The sequence below is a fragment of the Rhododendron vialii genome, chromosome 12a (genome assembly GCF_030253575.1).
Source record: "Rhododendron vialii isolate Sample 1 chromosome 12a, ASM3025357v1".
NCBI classification, from domain to species: Eukaryota; Viridiplantae; Streptophyta; class Magnoliopsida; order Ericales; family Ericaceae; genus Rhododendron; species Rhododendron vialii.
This window is the reverse complement of record NC_080568.1, coordinates 12,085,722-12,107,672: the sequence shown is the minus strand read 5'-3', so window position 1 is coordinate 12,107,672 and position 21,951 is coordinate 12,085,722. Positions and strand designations below refer to the sequence as shown.

At 39.4% G+C, this 21,951-nt stretch overlaps 4 protein-coding genes across 4 annotated transcripts; all 4 read left to right on the top strand.

The window, feature by feature from the left end:
- The first annotated feature begins 253 nt into the window (after positions 1-253).
- LOC131309437 (uncharacterized) lies at positions 254-8,915 on the top strand. Its single transcript, XM_058336073.1, has 4 exons — positions 254-1,581; positions 1,991-2,056; positions 2,892-3,036; positions 8,849-8,915. The coding sequence occupies exons 1-3, from the start codon at positions 254-256 to the stop codon at positions 2,998-3,000; spliced, it is 1,503 nt and encodes a 500-aa protein (XP_058192056.1). The 3' UTR covers positions 3,001-3,036; positions 8,849-8,915.
- On the top strand, positions 5,239-12,239 carry LOC131309436 (protein MOR1-like). The gene is made up of 9 exons (XM_058336072.1): positions 5,239-5,298; positions 8,849-8,911; positions 9,054-9,133; positions 9,234-9,386; positions 10,047-10,126; positions 10,288-10,358; positions 10,483-10,596; positions 11,472-11,590; positions 12,133-12,239. The coding sequence occupies exons 1-8, from the start codon at positions 5,239-5,241 to the stop codon at positions 11,541-11,543; spliced, it is 693 nt and encodes a 230-aa protein (XP_058192055.1). The 3' UTR covers positions 11,544-11,590; positions 12,133-12,239.
- Positions 12,240-15,740: 3,501 nt separating this feature from the next.
- On the top strand, positions 15,741-17,096 carry LOC131309435 (proline-rich extensin-like protein EPR1). Its single transcript, XM_058336071.1, has 4 exons — positions 15,741-15,775; positions 15,864-16,452; positions 16,530-16,739; positions 16,858-17,096. The coding sequence occupies exons 1-3, from the start codon at positions 15,741-15,743 to the stop codon at positions 16,713-16,715; spliced, it is 810 nt and encodes a 269-aa protein (XP_058192054.1). The 3' UTR covers positions 16,716-16,739; positions 16,858-17,096.
- On the top strand, positions 16,722-20,212 carry LOC131309434 (uncharacterized). Its single transcript, XM_058336070.1, has 5 exons — positions 16,722-16,739; positions 16,858-16,881; positions 17,811-17,939; positions 18,967-19,339; positions 19,512-20,212. Exons 1-5 carry the CDS (start codon positions 16,722-16,724, stop codon positions 20,210-20,212), a joined length of 1,245 nt encoding a protein of 414 aa, XP_058192053.1.
- The last annotated feature ends 1,739 nt before the right edge of the window (positions 20,213-21,951 follow it).

Here is a 21,951-nt window from a genome sequence, read left to right as displayed (position 1 = left end):
CGAAGAGGAGATTTAGCGCCAAATTTTTTTACGCTGGTTGGGAAATTTTTTGATGGCGTTAAAGAGAACAAACGGAGAGAAAGGAGAGACGTTAGCTGCGTTAGGGAGAGTAAAAGGAACGGCGTAGTTTTATTAAAGCTGAGGCTGAGATCTAATCTTGGCCGTCGGTTGTATTCATTAATGTGTTGTCATGCTGTGGTGAGAAGATGGGGAAGATGTGGGGAGGAAAAGTTGTGGAGAGGATCTGGATCCAATGGAGACGGGAATAACCGGGGAACCAGAGGTAGAGGAATTAGCTATATCGACGCTTTATCCCTCCGTTGATGATGTTGGGGGTGGGGATCAGCCAAGGGATAAATGCGTCTGTGTCATCGGCTCTCACACGATTCGGTTTCCGGACCTCGACGCTGAGGAGGAAGGAGATTCCTATGAAGGAACGGGTCGTTGGTGTGTGCAATTCTTTCTCGCTGAGGGCTCCATCTCGACGAGGAATAATACGTTTATGATGGGTAGTGCATCAAGTGGAGAGGCCCTTGACCACTTCGAATACGTATCATCCGTTGATCAAGCTGGAATCCTGGCCGTGCATAAGCCGTTCAAGCAGGTAAAAATGGAGCCTTATTGTTGCAGTTTTACATTTCTTGTTGCGCCGGATGGCAGCCCTGCCATATACTCTCTAGGCGGTCTTGTTTTCCCAAAAGCCTTGAAGGAGGAGTTTGTGGCCTCCAGGGATGTCCGAATATTTGATTTCAATGCTGCCGCTTACACCTATGGTCCTTCTATGGAAGCTCCCAGGGTCAGTCCTGTCGTCCTTGTCTTGGACGGGAAGATTTATGTCTTTGGAGGTGTTCGACCCCCCAACAACCCGACCGTCTCCTGGGCCGAGTCTCTTGACATGATCACCACCTATAACAACGCCGATGCTCATCCATGGAAACCTTTGCATCAGCCTCCCGTGTTTTTTGATAGTTGCGGCTCATTCGCCGTAGGAGTGGACGACGGCGAGAATATCTTTTTCGGAATCAAGGAGGAAATCAAGAAGGAAGAAGAAGAAGAAGATTGTGGTGGCGGTGGCGGCAGGGTTTCTTCCGGAGGAGGAGGGGGAAAAGCAATTCTGGTGGGCTCAACACTTGAAGGAATTTTCCTTGTCTATCATCTCGGAGAGGACAGATGGATACAACTCCCCTACAAAATCCCAATTTCATTCTTGGGTTCCTGGCCCGTGGCAGTTGGTCATACCCTGTATTGGGTTGCTAATTCCTTCTATGCATATGATCTCCGTACCCGTAAACTGTATGCTGGGGTTGTACAAGGCCTTGAGAAATATCTAAACGACTACATTGTGGGGAACGATGAAGGGATTTGCTATAAACCTGGCCTTCATCATTTGGGTGGTAATGACTTCTGCTTGACATGGTTGGACTGGTCGAATGTTATATCTCGCAACTTCACTCGACTTCATAGTACCGTGATTAGGGTTGTAATGTCCGAGGATGGCTCTTGTTTTCTGGATGCCCTTGTCGTGACTTCCACTTGTCATCTCCTACCTCATGGTTTCTGCTTTGAGCATAGCCTGCTCTTGTATGTCCTTTTCGCCCTTCATTCTCTAATCCTCTTCCCCTGCAGATTCCCACTCAAGCTGCATTCCTTGACTTTAATGTGATATGCAAGCTATAAACTTGTATATATACTGTTGTACATTATACTCTGCACCATGCTAAGCCATCAAGGACTTCTTTATTATCAGCGTGTGCAGCCCTTATTACTAAAGGCATGTGGTATTCAAATCCCAACCCAGCTATTATGAGTTTATTTATGAGTTTCTCCTATTTTGGATTTTCGAATTTCCCTCGTGTGATGCAGAATGGTCCCACTGTGCAAAATGTCCCTCCCCACATGCAACACCAGCACAAAACCACTGTTTTTCTTAACCTGTAAATTGCTTGTCTGTCCTTAATTTCCTCACTGCTAATAATTGATAATGACACAGGGATGGTTTGGGGTGCAATCATACGATCATTAAAGGAGGAGTCAGCTCTAAGACTGTGATTCCGTTGTAAGTTAATATGCTTCCTTCTAGAAGTAATTTTGTATTTTGGGTTGAGTTTGCGGTACTTTCTAGTGGGGATTGCCACTTTTCTCAGATGCACACATGTTTTTTCAATGTTTGTCCTCATCAACGGCACAGCTACATACATATGAACACACTTGGAATAAAATTTCAGACCTCCTACATGTATGTAACTCTAATATATTAGCATGAAGTATAATAAAAGTTTAAAGGACAATATAGAACGCCTTTATTTTTACCGAGGTAATGCCCTAAGATAATGTTAACCATTCAAAAGTCTGTACATGGTTATATGAGTGAGTCAGGGAGGGAGAGAGAGGGGGGATGTATTACTTCTTCATTTGGTGACAAATAGAAACTACAAATGGAATTTGTTTTTCATGGGATGTTATTTCATTTACGTTTGAGAACAATATTCTTTTGCTAATAAAATCAATTTGTTTTGTAGGTAAGTAATTACTTTTCCTTTAACTCTTCTGGTACTAAAGAATACCCTTGGATTTTCTCCAATTAGGGGCTAGTATTTGGGTGCCAAGGTATGTTACCCTGGTGCTTTTCGTGTCAAGCTATCTAATTCTTTTTATCCTGCCATAATTTATCAAATTATTTCCAATAGTTATTTGTTGGAACTGTAAGCGCATAAAAATTTAAAGTATTGGTTCATTTAGATCGCAAATGATTAAATCTATAGCGGCAAATCTCATGGATAATTACTCATTCTTAGCCCACCAAGTGAAATTCCTAGCTCCGCCTTGGTCAAAGTTTATACATGCTTATTTGTATTTTCCCTTATTTTTAGTAATGGTGACCTATGTCGCAGGGATGAATCATTGAGTGTGAAGAATAATGCAGAAGCAGGATCTGACTATGAAGGAGAGGCAAGAGAAGATAGAAGACAATGCTGGGATTGGATTGCAAGGAATTCTTAAAACAACGCAAAGGCAATCTCCTACAATCCTTCTCAGGTACGCTCTCTCGCTTCCCTACCCTGAAACTTCTTCTCCACAACCCTCCGTCCCACACCCGAACCTGGCTTAGGGACTAAGGAAGTATCAGTATTGCATTTTTGTGCATGGTTGTGGATCTATTTTCGAAGAGGGCAATAAATGTTTATGGTGAATTTATCTTTTGTCCCATTGAGGACTGAGGACCACAGTAGTGCATGATAGGATGACTGACGCGAAAGCGATATATGAAAGGGGAGACCTACCAGTATTGTAAATGAACTTGAACGTTCAAATCTCCTCATTAACTATCTATTGAAGTGAGTGATTGTCTGTTCGAGTCAGTTGCCAGTTATTGGATGTTGTGGTTTCGAGTACTGTGTCTGAAGTGATTAACTACCGTTATTACACTTCACGCTGCTGCACTAGTCTGGGAATAATAACTAAATTAGGCACTTTGTAATGCTAGAAAGGGAAAAAAACTGTAATAGTCCTTGTAGTTAAGTGTTCATGTCAATTTGGTCCCTGTAGTTATAATTGGCTCGATTTACACTCTGTACTTTCCATTTTGTTTCAATTCGGTCCAATTACTAACTTCCGTTAGTCCGCTGTTAGTCCTTTAAATAGCAAAATCATATGGCCCCCTTTTTTGGGTTAAAACAGACATGTTCGGCTAAATAAGCCAACTTCCTTATTTTTTGTCCTTGTTCAAATTTTTTTCGTATTTGTTAGTTTTTCGTCAATTTTTTGGGGGTTATTGCATCGTCATGACGAGAAGAATCTAAAAAGTAAAAAATTATTATTAAAATTCAATTTTTTTTGAATAAAAACGAAAAAATTGGCTTAGGTTTATTTTTTAACATTCCTAGTCAGGAATCAGTGCATGGGCCAAGTGTAGGAAAATGAATGGAATGACAGGGCACTATTTTTTGTAACCCCTTGAGCTGTTAAGTTAGGTTTATTGTAACCTAGTTGAGTGGTTTGTTATGTCTATGTATTAGGTTATGACATGGTAAATTTGGAACTGAGTTTATATAATATTCTGACTTTTAGACATGGTTATTTATCGTGTTGTGACTTTTGGACATGGTTCTATATGCATTTTCAGTACTATGCAGAAAAATAAGGTATTTCAGTATTTGTCCACAAGTTGAACATGTAGACAATATCAGTGGTTATGATGCCTCATGGCTGATCATGAAAATGCTGAATTCGATGGCAACTTTTTGTAGAAAATTATAATCAAATTTCTTCCCAAGTGCCTCCTTATCAATGGAGAATGGAAGAATGAGCTGTGTTTTGGTTCATAGGTATAATAGGGCAATAACCCTATTCAGCTAAATAAGCCAACTGGCTTATTTTTTGTCCTTATTCAATTTTTTTTTTTGTATTTGTTAGTTTTTCGTCATTTTTTTGGGAATTATTGCATCGTCATAACAAGAGGAATCTAAAAAGTAAAAAATTACGATCGAAACCGAATTTTTTTGAATAAAGACAAAAATAAGCCAATAAGCCAATTTTTTCGTCTTTATTCACAAAAAATTGGATTTCGATCATAATTTTTTACTTTTTAGATTCCTCTCGTCATGACGATGCAATAACCCCAAAAAAATTGATGAAAAACTAACAAATACGAAAAAAATTTCAATAAGGATAAAAAAATAAGCCAATTGGCTTATTTAGCCGAACGAGTCTATTTTAACCCCAAAAAATTGGGCCATATGATTTTGTTGTTTAAAGGACTAACGGAAGTTAGTAATTGGACCAAATTGAAACAAAATGAAAAGTATAGAGTGTAAATCGAGCCAATTACAACTACAGGGACCAAATTGACACAAATACTTAACTACATGGACTATTTCAGTTTTTTCCCCTGCTAGAAACTAGCTGGAATTGTGGAGCTCTCAAGGCTTGCTTGCAAGTTTTGCAAAATCAAAGTTTGAGTACAATATTGGTAGATGGCGTAATAAGTAGTAAAAAGCTATTATGCATATGAAAGCTTCGGAGTCGTAGACAAGTTCATCTATAGACTTCATGTATGGTGCGTCAATCATAAAATGTCTCTACAGAAGAAGTGCATGTAAGCTGGCATTTACTTCTTAATAAAGCGCCTATCAATCTCTTAAACCTGTAAAGGACATGCCTAATAAACTGCTGAAAGTTCTGATTCTCTTGAATTGCCACTTCATTGGTTAAGCTTGTGATGCTCCCTCATAGGTATTAATGGCTATAGGCGCACCGAGGCGCCAAAGGTATGTTCCGGCTCTAGGCACGAGGCGCAAGGTGAGGCGTGGTCCTTGTTCAAGCGAGATGCACCTAGTGTAAAACCCCAACCATTAAATATGTGGTTAAGTGAAACTTTATTATATAATGAATTCTAATTATAGCCTAAAAGTATAATTAAGGTTAAAAGAGTATTTCTTATCTACATTTTTAGGGCAACGATAGTATGATTGAGCTTGTTTTGACTAAATGATTCGATATAGACCTTTCGAGTTAGAATCAAGGTGAAACGAGACAATACAAGAAATGAGTAATGCTTGGTGTAATTTTTAGGAGTAAGAAAAATTGGACAACAACGAAATGATCTACACATTTTTATTAGTCTATGATGAATTTTTGGGAATTTTAGAGACCGAAACCCGAGCAGAAGCGGTCAAGTTGGAACAACAATTGTACCGAAATAAAGTGACACCTTTGCCATTTGAATCTTACACGTGCAATCCTTTTATATCTCAAACTTGCCATGTGAGGTCATAGTGTGACATTTGTCAAGAAAGTAGAATTTACTAGAATGACTAGGATGGATATGCGTACCTTCCACGTTTACGACAAAGGAAGAGGAAAAGAATAATTAAAAAAGGGTAGAATTAGATGTAGAGATAGAGGAAAGGAAAGGAAAGGGAACAGAGGAAGAAGTGAAAAGTTGGATTATGCTTTGACTTCCCCTTTCAACCATACGTCGTTCCCACCCTTACCGCTGATTACCGCCGGAAGTGCTTAACGTGGGTAACAATGTTCTAAAAGTCGCTCGGCGTTCATCGCTCGGTCGACCACCTTCGAGCTTCGAGACCTATTAATCGCCGATTAATCGGCTTGTAGCAATTAGTCGGGTTTTTATTTATTTATATATAAATACTCCCCAATGTCAACTCTTATAAAAAATTGAACATTCATCTATCAATCCAACAACATCAATTGTTTTTCAAATATGACATAGAAATCTCTCATTTACAGAAAACTGTTAACATGATTATAACACCAGCTGGTACTGGGTATGGGTCGTTCATTTATTAGTCACTTACCAATTATAATAACTTTATTTATATACACCAAACAATACTACACTTCGTGTTAAGATTTAATAAAAAATATTACTACACTTTGTTTCCAGAATCACTAACGTGTCAATATGGGTATGGGCTTTTTAAAAAAAAACACTAATGTTAGAGATCGGTGGAGACGTGGAGTGAGAGGAGATCTCGAATTTGAGAGAAAGAGAGGCGATAGGCGGCTCGGAGATCTCGTGTTTTACACAGAGATATGACAGGTGACTCCGAGATCGATCAATCGATGACTGGGTGTTGAACAAGCCCTAAAAACTGTGATTCAAAGCCCTTAAACTAGTATGAGTGTATAACAGTTACACCCCTTGATTTTCCAAAATTATAGATTTTACAAAATTATAGATTTTACCCCTATTAATCGCCGATAGCCAATTAATCGCCCATTAACCGATTAATCGACTTATCGCCGCTAGACGCCGACTGACTAATCGCCGGTTAATCGCCGACTAACTCCGATTAACCTCCTGACCTACTAATTCAACCTTCTAGGCATTAATCTAATCGGTTAGGCCAAATTTCCGATTAATCGCCGATTAATCGGCGATTAAATCCTTCTTTTAGAACACTGGTGGGTAATCTCTTCTCTTCCCTTTCTCTTTATTTCTTCACATGAACTCTGCGCGCAGCCGCGGCCATAACCAATGACGACCTGTTTTCACACAGATACGGAAACAGACACAGGACTTGGAATTTCTTGAAAAATGGGGACACAGACACAGTAGGGGACACGGCAAAAATAAACAAACAAATAAATAATATTTATTGTATACCAATGAAAATATAGTTAGGTGTATGATGCAGGACGCAGTATGAACTATGGAATAATCGCGCAACAATGATGGACACAAACTGTAAAGTTAGAGAAACGCTTTCTAGACTCTTTTAATTTCCATAATAATCAACAACTGTCTTGCCCCGAAGGCTTACAACTAGGCCTGTCAATGGACCGGATCCGATCCGAAAAATCCTATCCGGATCCGGATCCGATAATCCGAATCCGGTAATTCAAATACGGATCGGATCGGATTAAATCCGTTATCAATCCGAATCCAAACTTTATTTTTTAAAATTTTTTAAAAACAATAAATTTTTTATTTTGAAAAAAAAAATGTTTAAGAAGTTGTATTTTTATTTTTACTTTTTTATTTTAAATTTTTAAAAATTTTTTTTGAAAAATTTCAAAAAAAATTCATATTTTTTTGCTAAAATTTTTGAAGTAAAAAAAGTTTTCGGATCAGATTCGGATTTTCAGATTGGATCCGAAGTTTTCGGATTCGGATCCAGATTACCACTATCGGATTCGAGTCTTATCGGATTCGGATCGGATTTGGTCTTATCGGATCCGGATCTATTGGATCCGGCCCATTGATAGGCCTACTTACAACTTATTTAAATAGTAGAGAAGACCCTAAACCTAATTGATTCGTCCCAAACCGGAAACCGAATCAATTAATGACAAATTACCAAAAACGAAAAAATTCAGAATAATAGCAAACTAGAAAATAGAGATAATTCTAAGATTTCTCCCAAAAGAACGGCTTAATTCGGATTTTCCTTGCCCAAGTTGTAAGCAAGTCAAATCTTTCCTTAAATGGCAAATTTGGGTTTTCGGGATCGTAAATGGCTAAAAAACACATGGCACATGACCTTACACCATTTGTCTTGACCGTTGGGCCATTTTGGATCGAACCCATATGAGTCCGTCGCATAATTCCATAGTCACGTAATTACGGTTTTGCCATCCTCGGCTTAAAATGCCTAAGATACTCCTCGGCTATGACATCCGCATCAGTGTATAAGTGAATATAGTTAGGTGTATAAGCTTGGAGCTTCAATATTTATAAGCAAGCATCATATATAGTTATATACATCGTAAAACATAATATTTATTCCAAAATATATGAAGCAACTACACATTCACCCCCCAAAGTTTTGAAAAAATTGCATAAACTCTTGCCTTGTCCCCATACATGTCCCTGTTGGGTCCCCCAAAATAAATAAATTAAATTTATTGGACAAGCCACGTGGCTTGTCCCATACGTATTTTGCCGTGTCCCCCTGTTGGACATGGGGACACGTCGGCCCTAGGAGTGTCGGTGTTACATAGAAATAGGCAGTGTCGGTGCTATGCGAGTTGTGTACTGTGTGTGTGATGTGCTGTGTGTGTGTGTCTCGTGTGTGGGTACTGTTAGTGTGTGATATATGAGGGTGAAATACATATGTATGTGTAATTAGGTTTGGGATTGCTAAGTATGCCGATATATAAGTTAGTTTAGTCCTTAGTCAAGTATTAGTTTTGTTGGAGAAAAAGAATTGAAAACCCCAGACAATTGGAGCCCTAATTAACCTACTGTTGGGAAGATATATGTATACCTTTGTAAAGAGTTTAATTTGTTACCGAATAGGCCAACTCACAATCGAGAAGGTCTAAAGATATTTCAATTACGCATTTGGATATGCAGTGATATGGATTTGTTGACAAATAGGTCAATCCGAGACTTATGCAAGAGTACGATCAAGTTTTCATATTAGCTCTCACGAAGTCAAAGGTGAGATACTCTAACCTTTTTAGTTATATTGTTTTTTCAAGCAAATTATGTCATGTGTTTAATATGCCTAAAGTTTTCCTCCACACTCTCTCTCTAATGCCCCCTAAAATCTCTTTTTTTGATCTGCCCACCACTGTTGCAGGATGCTACGGAGAAAGCTATAAAAAACAAAGAAGATACTTCAGTTGTTCGAGTGGTTGATATGACATGTGAAGCATTAAGGTTGGCATTTGTTTCTTTAATGGAATCTTTTTGCAATTGTTCTTTATATGCTTTGCTAATTTTGGGGAATTATTTTTATTTTATTTTTTGCTTATTGTAGAAGATTTGGGGCGATGAAGGTGCCCCCGAAGAGAATTTTGAAGATGCTGGCTGGACTCTTTGACCATGAAGACGCAAATGTTCATGTTTCAACAAAAGATTTGACGCTTGAGCTGTGCAACAGGATTGAGATAGAACGACTGAAATCAAGAATGTATGTTTCTCTTTCCTTTCCTTTTCAAGTTTAAATTCCTTGCATTTCACTGAAAAATGTTGAAGTGTAGTTTTGGAAAGAAAGTTGGACTTTCCAAAATGGACATACAAATTGGGACGAAGGGTATTTCTTTCCTTTGTTTCTACAATTTTTATTTTCGTATACAGCTTTTTCTCATGTATACGCATTGACATGGTTGTTCCTTTTTCTTCACAAGTTTTGCTACATTTCATCTACCTGGCACTTTTTTCCTACTTTCAGTTATCTTGTTTGCATTTCTTCAAATTGTATGGTTTTACTCGGAGTAGATTCTGCAAGTGTGGTTTCATAAGCATGCCTGATGTGTATCCTGTACTCATAACCACGTGATTTTTGTAATCAAACGTGGTGTGTGTTCTCTCTGCCATAACTTAGATGGACATGCTTCATGAGTCGTGGTCTGTGTCCAAATGCAACTGTGAAAGCATTCATCATGTGTACCCTATACTCCTAACTCATAAGTCATAATTGCATAATTTTGTAGGGCACTCATTTTTAGTTGGTGTATCTAGTGGTAGTTCTTTTACTATATTAAAGCTAGAGTACATCCCCACAAAGTGGTCATTGTTGTCGTGTTCAAAATCTGTTGTTTGTCCATACCCCCAACCCCCCTCCCTCCAGATCTGAGGAGGACAAGGTGCCACAGCAAGAAGCTGCGTATGAAGTTGAAGGCTCTAATTCTAAAGAATCTGCTGCAGATGGTATCTGATCGACTCTGAAACTATTAGAATTTCGTTTTGTTCTTTCATTGGGAAAGGTTATTGTCTGTGCTGCGTGACATTTTTTATGCAGCCTGAATCTCGGTGTAAAAAATTATCGCATCAAATGCTCTGACAGCCCTGACATACATGGTTTTTGTCAGCTCCTCTGGAAAGTGATGATCCTGTTGATATATTGGCTCCTCTGAAGAATACACGATTTTGGGATGGAGTGGTGAGTGCTCTCTATCTTGTTTGTGTGTGTTATTCACTGGGATAAATGCCGCGAAAGGCTATTTTGTGAGAGTGTTGGTCGGAAATATTGGGAGTGTTTCTTATTACTCTCTTCTGTGTTTTAGAAAGCTGCTGAGTGGTCAGAGCGAAAGGCAGCTGTGGCTGAGCTAACCAAACTGGCTTTGACTAAAAGGATAGCTCCTGGTGATTTCACAGGAATCTGTCAGGCACTCAAGGAGGTAACTTAATTTCTTTTTAGTAAGGTTGACTCATCTATTTTATAATTTATAAACAAATCATGTTTTAGGAGGCGCAACCAAATATTTCCTTTGCTATTATTTTTCTCTGTTGCATGTGCTGATATTGATTGCTAGGAGCGTAGGATATCAGCATGGTGTCTGTGGCACCTCTTACATGATATGGTAAAAGGATGAACCACTCGAATTGATTTTTTCCTTCTATCAAGAATTTATAAGTGCAAGATCATACGCAGGAGTACTCTATCACTGCATGTAAGAACACATGAGTTTGGCAATTGAGACCTAACTTGAAAGGTGAATTCTATATCTTATCATTGTCGTCATCATCACTTGTAGGTTTTGCAGCTGTTTCCTAACGTGATACCATCCACTCCATTAGAACCATGGCTTCTGCTGCTCAGTGGCCTTTGAGGATTTTCTTTAAGCTGCTTCTGTCAGCGGTTACTATGCTAATGTTGTGATTTCTCTTTTAGTTGCATGATCTACTATAAGTTTTAAGTCCTTTTTGGTGTATTTTACTACAAAATCATGTGAACTTATTTCGCTTATAGAGTGATCAGTGTTTTTACGCATCTGTACCAGAAAAATTTGTGCAAATGTATTCATTCTTTGAGCTTCAGTGAACATGCACAAATCAATAATAGGATTCCATCTTTATGGCAAGCGAAGAAGTTGCACTTTTATGAGATACTTCTGTTTATGCCTGTTGTCTAAATTGCCATCTTTTTACATGCCATCTATCTGTCTTTAATATCGCTACTTCATGCTTGCTTCTTTTTGCACAGTTGCTCTAGTTGATTGTTAACTTACCATCTAGCTTCATTTTCGTTTTTGTTTTGTTGTTTGTTTTGCAGCTTATTACAGATGTGAACGTAGCTGTTTCAGTTGAAGCTATTCAGGCAATTGGGAATCTTGCTGGGGCCTAAGAAACCATTTCTCTGGAAACTCACGCCTCTTATTACCAGTTTTACTTGTAAGCATATCACTGAAAGCTGCAGTCATTAGCCATTCATGCACTACCAGTGATGGCCAGCATAATAGTGTAACATTGCTCCTGTACAATTTAGTCTCTGTCTTTCTATTACATTTGGTATCTCTGGTAGGTGGCGTGATTATCAGCCGTAAGAATTGAAATCTTAATAAAGAAAATTAAAGCTTCTTTCACTATTCTCCTTTTGTTAGTTTGTTGTGGTTTTTTATTCTCTTGTTTAGTAAGAATTATTGTTTGGCTTCTTAGGGCTCTCAATTCAGTGAATATATGTAATTCAGTGAATTTATGTTTTGATTGGAGCAGAGGTGTAAATTACGTCAGTTGGAAAATTGGGGGTTAAACTATGCAAAATGCACTTGGTTTTATACTGTTTAATCACTTTCATTCCCCCCTTTGATTATCTCATCTCTACAATTTTTCTAACAAACAAAGTTGTTTTAGCAATTTGCTTTTAGTAGTCTTGTACATCTGTATTTATTCTTTGTTGTGTGGATTTTCTATGTAACAAGTTTCTTCTTCAACAGGAAAAACTCAACGAGGAGAAGTCTTCTTTAACTGAGGCACTTAATTAGACTCTCCAAACAATGCAAAAATCCGAGTGTTTAGATCTTGCACATGTTCTTGAAGGCAAGTTTCAGTCATTAGATCTCAAATGTCACTCAGGCTCCATTGTTTCGATGTATTTTCCCCGTAAAATGATTTCACTAAAAAGAAATTTTCCATTCTATTTTACTGTGTTTGGTTGATAATCGGAAAAAATTCTTGGCAACAAACATATCTCCAACACTCATCATTAATGAAGTTACCCTTCCAAAGAATCCATAATGTAAAATTTTATCTCTCTCCCTCTCTATTAATTGACAAAGCACTTCAGATTTTTGCAATTGACCCAAAATCCTTAAACAATTCTTTGAATGGGAGAAAACTGTAGAAATTATTTACATAAAGTCTATTGGATTGATGTGGTTGCAGGAACCATAGGTGGTAACAGCTATGTTTACATGTGTGCGGGTGCTGCGTCTGTGTGTGTGTGTGTGTGTGTGAGAGAGAGAGAGAGAGAGAGAGAGAGAGAGAGATATACTTGTGGAAATTGATTATAGTTTTGGATATGAGAAGGAAACGGATGGAGAAGAGCCGAATCAGGGAATTAATGTACAAATACTCAATTGGGTTGTAGGAAGGGACTAGGGAGATAACAGTGAACATTGTAAAATGAATTACGGGAGTTTCCACCGTAAGTCGTTTTATCCCCATACAGTTTACCTCTGATTTGTTCAACCAAACACTGAAAAATAGGTAAAATGTCTTACAGAAAGTATTTAACGGTCGCAAATAACTCTTATTGTTTGGTTTCTGAATGTTCACATGTTTTTCTTCTTATGCTGTCAACCGTGGACTTCAGAAGCCAGTGATGCAGCTTTTTCTGCTCTTCCAGCAGTGATTAAGGTACTTTATGCAATCACATTGCAACTCAAAACTGATTGGTTAAGAGAGAATTTCACACTTAAATACAAAATCTCTTACAAAACTACGTACCCACATCTCACTCATTGTCACCCCTCTCATCTCACACACAACTCACTAACATGGTGGGTGGGCAGTCCCCCTTTAGGGCCTCCCCGTCTCTCTTACAGGGATAAAAGCAAAAAAAAATTAGCCTGTTTTCGGAACAGCTGGTTTTTCCTCATTCTTCACCGTTTCGCCCAAGATCTTCATACTAAACTCTCTGATACCACTGATGGGTTAAGAGAGAAAATACTCCACACTCAAACAAAAAGTTCCATTAATCTTTCTTGAATACCTACAAACAAATCACACAACCTTACACACACGCACACATCTTTCCTTCTCTCGCACTCTCTCACAAATCACAGTGGTGGGGTGAGTCCCCCTCAGGGGCTCCCGGTCTCTCTCACTCTTTCTGCTCTCTTCTCTCTTACTCCCACACTTACAAACTACAATGCCACATACATTAATACATAAAGCAAACTATTCCTCGCCACACAACATTCAACTGCCCCATCTTACTCCTACACACACCCAACTCATGTCCACCTTCCGTCTTCAAGCCTAACTCCCCGTCTACCTCTCAGATCTCTCACACACACATGGCCCTTCCACATGCAAGATTAATCTCTAACAGAAACTATGTCATGTCTTCCTTGTAAAGCTTGTTTGGTTCTTTCTTTAAAGTTGTAACTGCAATAATTCTTGTTTATCTATTTTTTATTCTCTTCTAGTTGGTTGGCATGAGTCCTTCAGATGATATATTCGAAAGACTGGACGAGGATAGGAGGAAGAAGCTTTTAAAAACATTTTGGAGTAGGAGCATTTAATTGGAGAGCTTGCGGAGTGTAGTGCACTATTTCGGACTTACTTCAAGTTTTTTGATAGAAGGCGAGGTCGGAAACATTTTCCAAGGATTCCATATCCTATCCAACCATCACATCTTACCTAGAAAACCCGTAACTTTTAACCTTCTAACAAGAGGAGAGGGAGCTGGAGTAGCACTATTTCTACATAGTTTGGGTGATTTGATTGGGTTTTACAATTTTGTACTTGAAGAGTGGCATTTTTCCTTGGGAAGACAAGAATAACGGATTCAGGAGAGATTCTTCTGTGTCTGCCTAAACAAAGTTATGGTAAGCGTACGTTTACCTTTGTTTGTGAAACAACCAATGTTTAACGTTATAGTTTTATGTTTTGCTACTTTTTTGTGACTTCTCTTTTCTATCGCTTGTGGCTTTGAAATTTTGTTAACAATAATAAAAGTAATCTATGTTGAATATCTTTCATAAGCTTGATTCATTTCTAATACTAGAACTGAACTCTAGACATTAACTATGTGTATTTTGGTCATAGGAATGTAGTTGGATGACATTGCTACGTCTATGTAAAGAAAAATTAATAAAGACATGAAATTTGAAGTTGTCAACATGCTCCTTGAGTTCCAATCAAATAACTTGTATATTTGCATGAGAATCTTTTTAAATGGGAGAAAAAAAATCACCGTAGGGACATCACATATATTTTTAAGGGGAGAAAAAAAATCACCGTAGGGACATCACATATATTTTTAAGGGCATTTTCGAATTACTACTACTGCTTTATGTTTGTGCATATCAAAGTTGATTTGGTATTTTGATGAATTCTTGGTAGTATCTTTGGTGGTCTATACTTCAGAGATTCAGGATTTGAATTTTTAGGAGCATCGAAATCCTTTCGTTGCATAATAACTTTGAAGTTACCTTTAACACAGGAATTTGAAAGCTTGAGAGGATTTTTTTTTTTATTGAGACAGAATTCCCAAGTTAATTTTTATTCCTGCTGTAATTCTATCGAATATCTTCAATCGTGGTCCTGTATTTCTGTCCTGTCTCTGCATGTTCTTCTATTAGATAACTGCATCAGATTAGTCGGTTTCAGCGATAACTTACTTGACCTCATGCCTTTGCCATTAGGATATGGGCCATGAACCCCCACTCCTGGCCATTCCTTAAAATGCCTCCGAAGCCCGTGTTTCGTTTGGAGCTTCCATCCATATATAGCTTATATTTTCCTGCAGGAGGAAAAGCCCAACTAATAAACGCTGAAGTGTTTTTCTTTCTAGTACTCTCTCCTGTATAAAAAGCCTTCCATATCTTGCTGTGGAGAGAGATATAGCTCTGCATTGGCCGTGTACTCGGAAAAGCTTCTACCATTAAAGTTTTTATTTTTTGAGTAAACTTGGGAGTTTTCATGACTTTAGAAATTGGTTTTCCCTCTGAAATTGGAGTTTTTATCACATTAGAGAGGAATTTTGATAAATGTTAGGAATTATTTTGGCGTTGTAACTCATTCTTACATTAAAGCTGTGATTAGATAGAAGTTCTTTGTTTTTAGAGCTTTCTTCATTTTGGAGTTTTGGTTTCCTGATAATATTTCTTTGCCATAACAGAGAGCGCAAATGGTATGCTCAAGGACATACGCGAACTCAGAGATCTAATCACAAGGGTGGTGACGTCTTGCCAACAACACTTCACGAGTCATACAAATTATCCGGAAGACTTTAAGTGCTTTTTCTTTTTATGTGATTCATTATGAAAAGATATTTCAGGGGGAGTTGTTTTGGATCCGGAGGTTATCTGGGAATATGCCTACTATATACTACACAGTCCGATCTTTATGGTAAAGGAGGACATGTGCAACTTTTACAGTAAGTTATGGAGCATAAGGGGTCTTAATTACAAGGCTTTTGATGCTAAGCTTGATGTAGTTGTGCCCCATTGGATGCAAACGCCGACAAACTTCTAAGTTCTGCAGTGTCTTGGATACCGGGAGCTTCAACATCAACAATTATTCCAAGCCAAGGCACTACTAGCTCTGCTCCACCTCTCCAGCAGCCCTCCTCCGCTACCTTGACTGCTTTGGCAAGAGCCTTTGTTCCTTCCCGGCCTGCTCCACCTCTCCAGCAACCCTCCTCCTCTACCTTGAGTGCTAAAGCGACAGCATTTATTCCTCCCCGCCCCACTCCACCTCTCCAGCAGCCCTCCACCACAACCTTGAGTGCTTCGGCACGGGCGTTTGTTCCACCCCAGCTCACTCCACCTCTCCAGCATCCCGCCACCACTACCTTGAGTGGTTCAGCACGGGTGTTTGTTCCACCCCAGCCCACTCCACCTCTCCATCAGCCCTCCTCTGCTACTGCGCTTGTTCCTCCCCAGCCCACTCCACCTCTCCAGCAGCCATCCTCCGCCGGGCCCACTACACCTCTCCAGCCCCCCTCCGCTCAAACACCAATAGACTCTCAAGGGGGTTTGTTTTTGAGGGCCTGCAGAAACACGGTTGCTCATCATCACCAAAATGTAAGTATGTAGCTCTCAAATTTTGTTTTCAGTTTCTTCCAAACAACAACTATGTATCTAATATGCATCCTTAATAGGTATGGAACGCAACTAAGAGTGTTGGGACAGACGAATTGGATGCAATTGAACATATACAAGCTGCAGTTCTAGAGGGGCTTGGTGGAGAAGCTGCAGGGTCCAACTCCAACCTCTTGTACTTTGTTTGCCAACCCATTGCAATATGTTCTCAATTCAGCTCCTTACAACTTGTGCACATCTTGTGAGCAGCAATGGGGGTGACTGGAAAAGTATGTGCATGTGAACACTAATCATATGGTTTAGACCAGACTCATTTCTCTTTTGATTTGATTTCTGAATTAATGATCTGATATTGATTAAAATGGTTTGATTGTTGAATTCTTACAGGACAGCCTTCAGGATTGCGTTAAGGTGGGTTGTCCTCATATGATGAAGAACTAGGGCATTAAACAGATTACAGAGGTAGATAATTTTGCAATTCATTATGGTTTAGCACATGTATTTAGCTAAGTTACATCAATATGTGATTTGGAATGTGGTTACCTTTTTGTTTAGAATTGAGTGACTTGGTGTATCCTTAAAGTCACAGTCCTTTGTGAAATGAGAATTGTCGTTTATTTTCTCTTATTACTATGTTAATTTGGCATGTTTACAAGGATTAATAGTTGCAGCAAGTATGAGTCAGTTAGAGTAGTAAACGTTCCCGCTGTTTACTCTTTGTAAGCTTATTCCGCATTTTTGATTCCATGGAATTTCTGTGACAAAGTAGTTTGAAGTTAGAAGACAAATGTTTGCATAAAAAGTGCCATGTTTAGAAACAAGGGTATAAGCTTGTGTCTATTCGAAAGTACAAATGCTCATTCTCATATACTATGCCATTGAGGTCCGTCTTATTATATTTTTCAAGGCTTTAGCATATTGTTTTCTTATGTTACTTGTCCTTGAGCTTTTTGTCCAAAAATTGATAACAATATTTGCTCTTTTCTATTGCATGATATTGTATTGGAACGATCTTTCTTTGTGAGGTCAATACCTTCTAGAGCAACCTGAGAAATCAATTGTGATACTATGTTTCGAATGTGTCACTGTTGAAGATTGGAGCGCTCACTGGAGAATATCTTTGTTGGTTAATAACTTTTCTAGTTCTCAGTTTTATTTCTCTACTTTTTGTTTGTGTGTTCTTTTTTGTCTCTATCGTTCTTTTTGTTTCGCGTTGGCCCAAAAGACCTACAAATTGTAGGCTATGATGTGTCAGGTGTGCCCGAATGTACTTTCCGATGAGCATCACCTCTTTTGTTTTTCCTCTTTTTGTTGGTGTTTTCCTCGTATGTCTGCTGTAGGTTAGAGACATTTTTTATACTCACCATTTGGCATATGAGGTTCCAATGGCTATCGTCATTTTGAGTCAACCAACTGGGGGCCAACTCTGTTGGCGTTTGGCGCCATTTGTGTACACTCTCATTTGGGAGGTTAGGGGTCAAACCTTGCTTAAGGCTGTTGAATTTCGGCTCAATTTTGGAGTTCGCAGCCTCCATGGTCCGAACCAGTGCTTGTTACGCGTTTCTGGAGCAATCTATTATTTTGGCCCAAGGTCTAGTCCGAACCAGTTCGTTCGGATGAACCTCGGCACCTTCGGGCGTCCGGACCCCCTTCCTGACTTCGTCCTAACGAACTTCGGCCGATTGTTCCCGATTTGATCGTCGCTCTCTGGTATTTTGGCCCGAACCGCCGTACACTTGGTCCGGACCAGTGCGCACGCGGAACAACGCGTTTGACTTAGCTTTTAGGGTTTTTTTGGGGGGCTCCAAAGCTCAATATGGTTAGGACTTGTTAGGCAACTTGTCCTTAGGTATAAATACACTTGTTATGCCTCTTTATTGATTGTGAGAGCAAATATTAGGCATTTGATTAGGGTTTGAGAGAGTTGCCTCCTTGTTTTGGCTTTTGGTAGGAGAGTTCTGCAGACTTCTTCTTTGTAGCTCTTTGAGCATTCGTATTTGATTAGTAAAGCCATCGATCTCCTGCCCGTGGACTAGGCTTACATCCCAAAGTAAGATTGAACCACGTATATCTGTGTGTCTCTCTCTCCTTTTATTTGATTTCTCTCACCTTCTCTCACATTTGGTTTAATTAGTTTGGTTTGCTCCACACATCTATTTTTTCTTCGATTCAATATTCATAATCACCGTCTATTTGTTCGGCTTCTGCACAACAAATTGGTATCAGAGCGTAGGTTTTCGACCTAGGCTTCGATTTATTCCGCTTGATTCTTTGGATTTTTGGTTTGGTGATTTAGGAAAATTGGATTAAAGATGTCTTGCGGAGTCGTCCAAGAAATTGGTACCAACCGGGTTTGGCACCGATTACGCGGTGAGGTCTTCGGTTTTGAATGCTAAATTTGAAGTTGAAAAATTGGATGGGACGAACAGCTTTGGTATGTGGCAGTGTGAAGTTCTGGATGTTTTGGTTCAACAAGGGTTGGATTTTGCTTTGTAGGACAAACCGGAGGACATGAGTGATAAGGATTGGGATAAGTTTAATCGTCAGGCTTGTGGTTCCATTCGGCTATGTCTCGCAAAAGATCAAAAGTATTTTGTTATGCGAGAGACGAAGGCGAAGGATCTTTGGAAGAAGCTCGAGGATAAGTTCATGACCAAGAGCGTAGAGAACCGCCTCTACTCGAAGAAGAAGCTCTTCCGTTTCCAGTTCCGTGCAGGTAGTTCTATGAATGAGCACTTGTCTGATTTTAATAAAATACTTGCTGATCTTCAGAATTTGGATGCCAATATTCTTGACGAGGATAAGGCTTTGATTTTGTTGAATTCTCTTCCTACTTCGTATGATCACCTTGTTACTACTTTGTTATATGGTAAGGAAGAAATTCGTTTTGAGGATGTGTCGAATTCTCTAGTTAATAATGAGTATCCTTTAAGAGATAAGCAGACCCATTAGGACACATTCAGTCAGGGTTTGATTGTAGGGAATAAGACTCGGCCCCAAGTAAAGTTCCCTCTTTTGCGATACAACTGGTATTGCAAAAGACAAGTGTGCTTACTGTCACAACAAAGGTCATTGGAAAAGGGATTGTCATGTCTTAAGGAGTAAGGACTCCAATTCCAATTATGCTTCTGATGAGGATGATGATTTGAAAGCTTTGGTGAGTCTCATGCCTGTTAGCCACTCGAGGGAGTCGAAGTGGATTTTGGATTCTGATTGTGGCTGTCATGTGTGTCCTAATAGGGATTGGTTCTCTAGCTTGAAAGAGTTAGATGGCGGTGATGTTTTTGTGGGTGATGGCGGTGCTTGCAAGACTTTGGGAATAGGTACAATCAGCTTGGTTATGCATGATGGATTCATTTGGACATTGGATAATGTTCGGTATGTACCGAGCGTGAAATATAATCTCATCTCTCTGGGTGCCTTAGAGACCGTAGGTTCGGTGATCACTTTGAAGAGTGGAGCTCTAAAGGTTTCATTTGGCAATCTGGTTGTGATGGAGGGCGTTAGGTGCAATAATTTGTATTTTCTTGAAGGGAGTACAGTGTTGGGTGGAGCAGCCACTGGCGCTTTGGATATTGGGGAATCTGTTCTGGATACTACCGCTTTGGGGCACGAATGCTTTGATGATTTGGGGAAGCAATCCGGGGTTCATTTTGGGGAGCATTATGCTTCGGAGAAGCAACTTGGAGTCAAGTTCGACATGGCAGTCGACCGCTTCATCGGAGCACTTGACATTGTTTAGGGGACTTTGTTTGGGGGTCTGCTTTGGTGACTGTTGATTCTCTTGAAGGTACATATCAATCTGGTTTGTTAGTCGATTTTCATTCTCGCTGCTATTGGATCTATACTTCGGATTTTGGTTTTGGGAATTTGTTTGGGTATTTTCTGTTGGTGGAGATAGATCATTTGAAGACTAACTTGGGTTTCAACGGTAAGTTGAAATATTGGTATTTGGTATTTAGGACTGCAGATTTGAAGACTTTGGTTTATGGGGTTAAGTTCAAACATGGTTTGGACTTAATCCGCCTTCCACTCATTTGAGCGCCCTTCGGGGTGCACGCGCCTTAGGACATGAGTTTGGGGCAACCTTGAATACGGTTTGGTTCTTTTGTGTCTTGCGGTTGGCTCTTGGTTTGGTTAGGTTCTTTGGTTTGGTTATGGATTTGGATTTGGCTATCGGAACTTGGAATTTGGAGTTGTTGCAACTTTGTTTTTGGTTCTGAAAATTGCTCGAAGCTTCAGACATTGTTTTGGGTTGTTCCGATGCTTGTTTTTGGTTTGGGTTCATCTGCAGTTTGGTGATCGGTTTGGTTTGTTCGTTGAGGACTTGGTTGCTTCCTAGGATTTGATTCGTCCTCTCTTTGACTCTCTTTTGGTTCGAGCTTTAAGAGAGAGTTTGGTTTGTGGCAGTTCGTTTTGACTTTGGTTTTGGCTTCACTTGGTATTTGGGTTTGGATATCTCGCCGATGTGGAGATTTGTTGAATTTCGGCTCGATTTGGAGTTTGCAGCCTCCATGGTCCGAACCAGTGCTTGTTACGCGTTTCTGGAGCAATCTATTATTTTGGCCCAAGGTCTGGTCCGGACTAGTTCGTTCGGACGAACCTCGGCACCTTCGGGCGTCCTAATGAACTTCGGCCGATTGTTCCTGATTTGATCGTCGCTCTCTGATATTTTGGTCTGGACCGCCGTACACTTGGTCCGGACCAGCGGGCACGTGGAACAACGCGTTTGACTTCGTTTTTAGGGTTTTTTGGGGGCTCCGAAGCCCAATATGGTTAGGACTTGTTAGACAACTTGTCTTTAGGTATAAATACACTTGTTATGCCTCTTTATTGAGTGTGAGAGCAAATATTAGGCATTTGATTCGGGTTTGAGAGAGTTGCCTCCTCGTTTTGGCTTTTGGTAGGAGAGTTCTGCAGGCTTCTTCTTTGTAGCTCTTTGAGCATTCGTATTTGATTAGTAAAGCCATCGATCGACTGTCCTTGCAGATTTGAATTTATCCTGTCTCGTGTATTTAATCATATTCTATTGACAGAATTAACTAATTTCTGTCGACTATAGTGCACAATGAGTTCCAAAGAATCCATTCAGAAATTTGTGTTATCTTTGTTCAGGTTTTTGATGTTGCTAGGAGCATGATTAAGAAAAAGACAGGAGAGAAAATAGATAAAAGTATATCCAGCAAAAAAGAAATAGAATGCACCAAGATTCCTATCCTGATTAATTGTAACTTTTAAGCAGTTCACAAACTACCCTCTATCTCATGCCCTTATTAAACCTGCATGCGACTAAATTTAATTGTTGGTTTGGTAAATTACGGTTCTTATCGTAAGATGTTTATGCTAGGTGATGAAGAAAGTTATGCCAAGGATGAAAGTTCAGAAGTTGGAAGGAGGACAAAAGACTGCCACTGCTAGAACCAGAATTCGAAATTTATTCTTCTTTTCTATCTCGTTGGATGTATTCTACAACCAGAACTT

Excerpts from the sequence above, each read along its gene's own strand:
- LOC131309435 (XM_058336071.1), top strand. The coding sequence starts at position 15,741 with ATGCCTACTATATACTACACAGTCCGATCTTTATG. Across the intron at positions 15,776-15,863 it reads TACACAGTCCGATCTTTATG|TTGTGCCCCATTGGATGCAA; the intron begins GTAAAGGAGGAC and ends AGCTTGATGTAG. Across the intron at positions 16,453-16,529 it reads TTGCTCATCATCACCAAAAT|GTATGGAACGCAACTAAGAG; the intron begins GTAAGTATGTAG and ends CATCCTTAATAG.
- LOC131309434 (XM_058336070.1), top strand. Across the intron at positions 16,882-17,810 it reads GCCTTCAGGATTGCGTTAAG|GTTAGAGACATTTTTTATAC; the intron begins GTGGGTTGTCCT and ends TGTCTGCTGTAG. Across the intron at positions 19,340-19,511 it reads TGTTACTACTTTGTTATATG|ACAAGTGTGCTTACTGTCAC; the intron begins GTAAGGAAGAAA and ends GTATTGCAAAAG.
- LOC131309437 (XM_058336073.1), top strand. The coding sequence starts at position 254 with ATGGAGACGGGAATAACCGGGGAACCAGAGGTAGAGGAATTAGCTATA. Across the intron at positions 1,582-1,990 it reads TTTGAGCATAGCCTGCTCTT|GGATGGTTTGGGGTGCAATC; the intron begins GTATGTCCTTTT and ends ATAATGACACAG. Across the intron at positions 2,057-2,891 it reads TCTAAGACTGTGATTCCGTT|GGATGAATCATTGAGTGTGA; the intron begins GTAAGTTAATAT and ends CCTATGTCGCAG.
- LOC131309436 (XM_058336072.1), top strand. The coding sequence starts at position 5,239 with ATGGCTATAGGCGCACCGAGGCGCCAAAGGTATGTTCCGGCTCTAGGC. Across the intron at positions 5,299-8,848 it reads CTCTAGGCACGAGGCGCAAG|GTCAATCCGAGACTTATGCA; the intron begins GTGAGGCGTGGT and ends GTTGACAAATAG. Across the intron at positions 10,127-10,287 it reads TAAAGAATCTGCTGCAGATG|CTCCTCTGGAAAGTGATGAT; the intron begins GTATCTGATCGA and ends GGTTTTTGTCAG.